General features: G+C 47.6%; 2 protein-coding genes across 2 annotated transcripts; one reads left to right on the top strand and one right to left on the bottom strand.

Annotated features, from left to right (window-relative positions):
• The first annotated feature begins 1,433 nt into the window (after positions 1-1,433).
• On the top strand, positions 1,434-2,663 carry LOC124690876. Its single transcript, XM_047224204.1, has one exon. The coding sequence runs from the start codon at positions 1,434-1,436 to the stop codon at positions 2,661-2,663; it is 1,230 nt and encodes a 409-aa protein (XP_047080160.1).
• Positions 2,664-4,235: 1,572 nt separating this feature from the next.
• LOC124693374 (BTB/POZ and MATH domain-containing protein 2-like) lies at positions 4,236-5,651 on the bottom strand. The gene has a single exon (XM_047226855.1). It carries the CDS (start codon positions 5,637-5,639, stop codon positions 4,428-4,430), a length of 1,212 nt encoding a protein of 403 aa, XP_047082811.1. The 5' UTR covers positions 5,640-5,651; the 3' UTR covers positions 4,236-4,427.
• Between the last annotated feature and the right edge of the window lie 386 nt (positions 5,652-6,037).

Raw genomic sequence — 6,037 nt, 5'->3', positions numbered from 1 at the left:
CGTGATCAGTTTCTCATGACTGATCTTGGTCCTCTTCGCTATTTTCTTGGGATTGAGGTTTCCTCCACTTCTGATGGCTTTTCTATCTCTCAGGAGAAGTACATTCAGGATCTTCTTGCTCGTGCTGCTCTTGGGGATGAGCGCACGATTGATACTCCTATGGAGCTTAATGTTAAGCTTCGTCCTACTGATGGTGATCCTCTTCCCGATCCCACACGTTATCGTCATCTTGTTGGGAGTCTTGTTTATCTTGCCGTCACTCGTCCCGATATTTCTTATCCCCGTTCATATTCTGAGTCAGTTTGTCTCAGCTCCTACCACTGTTCACTACAGTCATCTCCTCCGTGTTCTTCGTTACCTTCGTGGCACGATCACTCGTCGCCTTTTCTTTCCTCGTTCTAGCTCTCTCCAGCTCCAGTGCTACTCGGATGCTACGTGGGCGAGTGATCCTACGGATCGTCGTTCACTTTCTGCTTACTGTGTGTTTCTTGGTGGTTCGCTTGTTGCTTGGAAGACGAAGAAACAGGTAGCGGTTTCTCGTTCGAGTGTTGAGGCTGAGCTGCGGGCTATGGCTTTGTTGATTGCTGAGGTGACCTGGTTACGATGGTTGCTTGCAGATTTTGGGGTCTCTGTTACGACACCCACTCCACTTTTGTCTGACAGTACAGGTGCTATCAGTATTGCACGTGATCCGGTCAAGCATGAGCTGACCAAGCATATTGGTGTTGATGCTTTTTATACACGTGCTCAGGTGCAGGATGAGGTTGTTGCGGTTCATTATGTGCCTTCAGATTTGCAGTTGGCGGATTTCTTTACAAAGGCACAAACTCGAGCGCAGCATGATTTTTACTCTCCAAACTCAGTGTTGTGGATCCACCATGAGTTTGCGGGGGGGTGTTAGAGTATATATCTGTATATTGTAGTTTCCCCATATGTTAGGGGGCTTCCTGCATATTTGCACCTGTACATGTACTATATATTGTGGCCTTTGGCCCCCTGGTAATACAACAAGCATATTACCCTAACACTACTAAGTATCTTGCTGCTCAACAATTCAACCATCAATAATGTCTGTAGCTGCTCAAGTGAGCAAAAGAACCATCTTGTTTGTTCCACCAGCAAAGTATATTCCGTGTGCTACTAGTGCATACAGCGTTAGCCCCTAAACGTCAACACACAAGCCTACGTACGTGACACCGCCCAACGAAATACTAGGAGATATATACTACTCCCTGAACCGAAAAATTCTCCAACCTATTATTGGAACACACGGAGATCGATCTCGCTCGCCGTCGTCGGCCTTTGCACCTTGCGCCGTGGCTTCCAGTTCCAGCTCTCCTCCTCGCCGTGGCCCCTATACGTACGGTTTGGCCGCCGCCCCCGGTCATCCAGCGTCGCCGCCTCACTCCCTTCTCAGTTGATCGGACCCGACCATGCCGGACAGGAGAGGCGCCACCCTGCTGGAGGACCTACCCGAGGAGATCATCGACAAGATCCTCGTCCGGCTGACGTCCAAGGACGTCGGACGCTGCCGCGCCGTCAACACGTCGTGGCGCAGCGCCACCTCCACTCCCGAATTCATGCTCCGACACCACCGCCGCCAAGCGTCGCTCCCTCTCATCTATGGCCGGGAGATGCTCGTCGCCTTCGGTGCCGGCGCGGTCTGGCCATTCCTTCGAGACACCAAACACCGTGACGAGATTCGCCTCGGAGGTGCCTGCAACGGCCTCCTCGCCGTCTCCTGGGGATCCCGATCCTACGTCTGCAACCCGGTCATCCGCACGCGCGTTCTCCTGCCACAACCTCAGCCTCGCCAAGACGTGGCAATAATGGGTTTAGCAGGGAAGTACATCCACAACGTCATAATCGGCTTCTACCGGCACCATCCAACCGGGGAACACCGGGTGCTATGGGGCGTCTCACAAGACTACTACAAATACAGCCTATACATCCTCACGGTAGGATGCGACACTCCGAGGCACGTCGAGATCAGACTGCCAACAATGCCAGAGCCCGGTACCATGGAACATAAGCTACTTGCCGTGTTGTGTGGTTCGAACCATTTTCTAGTAGTCGACCACGGCAACCTGCACTGGCATCCCTATTGTGGCAGATACGCGACGGGCGTAGGTGGGCAAATCATCGTGTTCGACACAGAAGCTGAGTCGTTCCGGTTAATGGGCTGCCCTGACCAACTGACCTACAATCTGAAGTTGTTCAGCATGAAGGGGAGCCTTGCTTTCGCAGGTAGCTCTCGTTACACTTATACCGCCGTCCATGTCTGGGTGATGCAGGATTACGAGGCTGAACTCTGGGCTTTCAAGTACATGGTTGACTTATCAGTGGTGGAGGCATCAAGACAACTTCATCTAACTTCTTTCCAAAAGGAAAAGGAAAAGGAAAGGCCGCTTGATTTGGCCGGAAAATGGATCCATGACATGGCTGCGCTCAATGAGCGTGAGCTTCTGATCATGTGTGATCGAAATCATTTGTTGCACTGCGACATCGATGGCAATTTCATAGGAATGGTGGACATTGGGAACAGTCAATATTGTATCAAGCTTACTCAGCTTCGCCTCAAAGAGAGCATTATTCCAGCCCCGTACCATGGGATGAAAGGAGAAGACGATGCGGAGGAGCCATTCTCCATGGAGCATGCCTGAATGTTCAGGGCTCCTGGTGTGCGCTGCCCTTGCACTCAGAGCACGTCTTTTGTTCTTGGCTCATCTACTTATAAGCACTGGATTAGTACTGTCATTTTGGATGGTTGCGGTAGCACCTAACCTGTCATCATTTGATGCTTTCTTACGGTTGTCTTGAACGTCTTATTAATTGTATCGCTATATGATATTACAACTTTACTAACGTTCCTTCCCGCTACCCAAATTTTCTTTACTTTTGACATGGTTAAGGCACACTCATGGCATCGTTAAGACGAGATATTCAGTCTTGTTCATGCTCTTTGAGCGAAGGAATTTTTAACCATGGAAATTGTTAACTCTGGATCTCCTTAGTAATAGTCTGTTTGTTTGATCCCTGCTGCTTAGTGTGCAATATGGTCGTAACTAGTAAGCTAAACCCGCACGCTCTTTGTGTGAAGACGCTTTGTCAGGCACACTTGCATAGCTTTGTGTCTTGGGTAGAAACGAGTTCAAGATGTGCTCTTGATGGTTGATAGTTAGCCCACCTGACTGGCAAATATTTGTTTGCTTTCATGTGGTCAAGCTCATGTCTTGATCATATGGAAAGCCGAGCGGTTTCAGTAATGACATGTTGTCCATCTTGACTGCTTCTATCGACAGAAAACAGAAAGTCTGCGAGTCTGCAGCATTGACCTATTATTTCCTCTCACCTCCAGGACAAACGCCAACGATAACTGAATGAACCACGCATATGTGCCGATTACATATGGTTTTCTCTCTAATATGCCCACTCGTAATGATATTTCTGAAACTTGTTAAATGCAGAACAATTAGATGTCAGAATATAATCACTCACAATGCACATAAATACTTGTATGCTTTGCCTATCGAAGCAGTTTTTGAAGCTGACTGTGCTTTTTTGGCAATTGATGTGCAAACTCTTTCCTAGAGCTTTTTTGAAGCTGACTGTGCTTTTGGCTGATGGGTGATGGTTTGGATTCCTAGTAGCAGCTTATGTGACCCTTTCTGTTCTCCTTCCTGTGTGGTTGTGCTGTAATCCTGTGAAACTTTAAAAGTAGGCTTAGGTGGTAACAGGTTTTCTCGCCATAGCGACATTTCTCGACTTCGAAGATGTCGCAGTAGGTTTCATGTTAGTGCCCCAGCTCGCTTCTCTTACCTAACAGCACAACTGAATTCAAGTTACAAAGCAATAGCTCACAGATCATCCTGATTCCAAATCATGCACGTCTATAAGAGCTAATCACCTCAGTAACAGCAACTGAAAAAAAAAACCACGAAGTCAACAGCTAAGCCGACTGATCAAACAAACCAAAGTGACTATGAAACCCCGATGGCACAAAACATGAACCCAAACCACAAACAAGTCAAACCTACAGTCCTGCGACCAGCAGTAAAAATGGGGTAAAAAGTTCAAGAAAAGTAAGCACCCAGGAGGAGGTCCCTATAAAAAAATATCCCCCTAAATCCAGGTTGACAACTTGCCTTCCATAAAACATCTGCATAGTTCTTCATAACCACTAGAAAAGGTTTTTTTTCAATGAAAGGAAAGGCACAAAGCAACATAGAAACAACTAGCCAGGGAATTTGCATAGTTCAATGTGGATGCTTGCACATGATAATACAGACTGTACAAGTCCATATTTGCCCATATTTATGATTCAGCATATAGGAAGCAATCTGATGTAACAAAAGCAAGACACGATTACCTAGAGAATACCATCCCATATATGCATAATACTGTTACTTCCAGCCACATTACATCCTCTACTGCTTCGTCTTCATGTTCTTATTCTGATTGGACACAAGCTTGGCAACAAACTCGTTCAAAACAGAGGGATGCGTCGAAATCATATGATACCAGCCATCAGTCGCCATTACTTTATCCAAGCATTCAGGAGATTGGGCTTCAATAAACTTGAAGCACGCCTCCTTCAATCTTTGGCAGTGGTGCTGTTCAGCTAGAGCAAGAGTGGGCGCAACGGAGGTCACACCTATGTGCTTCGCCAACTGCTTTTCACATAAGAACTTGAGCTGTTGGATATCATATCTGTCTGCCGCTACAAACAAGTCTTGCAGCCACGTTACATGCTCTGTTGCTGCCTCTTCTTGTCCTTCCTCGACTTCTGGGGTTTCATCCTTTTCTTCTCCTTCGACGGCTTGTGTTTCGTCCTCCATCTTAGGAAATGAGTCTGAATAGACAAAGCTAAGCAAAGCCGCAAAGACTTTTGCTTCCATGTCTTTGATCTGTATGGGACTGGACGTAACACCCTCTGTCATGGGGCCAAAGAGCTGTGCCCTAAAAACTTTAGATCGGGCTGCAAGCACGCACCGGTGTGCAGGGAACATCTCGCCGCTGACCTCAAAAGTCACATCAGAACCCAGCTTATCTTGAAGTAGAAATTTAAAATGTTGGCCTATGTCAGACACGGTGTCCTGGGTGTTGAGATCATTGCAAACCATGATATCACACCGGATGGTGAAACAATCAGCCTTTAGATGAGCAGATCGTTCAAGCGCATCTCTCTTCATAAACTTCATGCAGCCCCAGCAACGATGTCCGATGGAAAAGCTTCGTGTTTCACGTGCACGAATGTACATTGGCTTTTGATACTCAACCTGGTCAATGAAGCTAAACTGGAACTTCGCCTCCACAGACTCTTCCATTTCGTCATGGTCATCGTCGCTGTCATCGTCAAGGCAAAGATCGAGAGAAATGAAGTCAGCACAACTCGGGTCGCCACCATTAGGATAGCAGTGGATGCACCACTGATGACCTCCTACCATGAAAGGCCCAGACCAGATCTTGTTGCCATTAGGTAAATCTTGTACGGCACGCGAGTATTCTTTTACCACAAGCAGGTGGTACCCGCTGTCTGTGCCGGCGTCGACAGCCGGTGTGATGTGCGCCTGGCTGGCGGACGGTATGAAGCAATCCTTGCTGCCGGTTACCATAGATATACCGGCAAACGACGACATGATGAAATCTGCGATTCGATCTAAATTCCAGTCACTGAGTCACCATTCACGTTCCAAGTTCAGAGCTGAGATGGTTGAGGTGAGGGGGTAAACCTGGTCACCCTCCCGCTTCTTGAAACAGCGGCTGCACGGAGACTTGCTGCGCCGAACGCGCCAGTTGTTGATTCTCACTGGAAGCAGAGTGCGCAGCGGCCTGGCCATTTCACGGAGAGTTAGGTTTTGGCTGTCTATAAGGATTCATTTGTACTACTGTAGCATAACTTGTGTGCTCTTGTAACAAAATTCTATCAACATTTGTTGATACAATACTACTCTACAAATCAGGAACAGTGGGATGTATCAGTGCTAGGCTAGCTCACAGTGTGAATATCAGTGCGATGTGCGATGCATAGCAAAAC

The sequence above is a fragment of the Lolium rigidum genome, chromosome 2 (assembly GCF_022539505.1).
Source record: "Lolium rigidum isolate FL_2022 chromosome 2, APGP_CSIRO_Lrig_0.1, whole genome shotgun sequence".
In the NCBI taxonomy this organism is placed as follows: Eukaryota; Viridiplantae; Streptophyta; class Magnoliopsida; order Poales; family Poaceae; genus Lolium; species Lolium rigidum.
Note: the sequence above shows the minus strand (reverse complement) of the source record. Positions and strands in the feature narration are given on the sequence as shown.

Excerpts from the sequence above, each read along its gene's own strand:
- LOC124690876 (XM_047224204.1), top strand. The coding sequence starts at position 1,434 with ATGCCGGACAGGAGAGGCGCCACCCTGCTGGAGGACCTACCCGAGGAG.
- LOC124693374 (XM_047226855.1), bottom strand. The coding sequence starts at position 5,639 with ATGTCGTCGTTTGCCGGTATATCTATGGTAACCGGCAGCAAGGATTGC.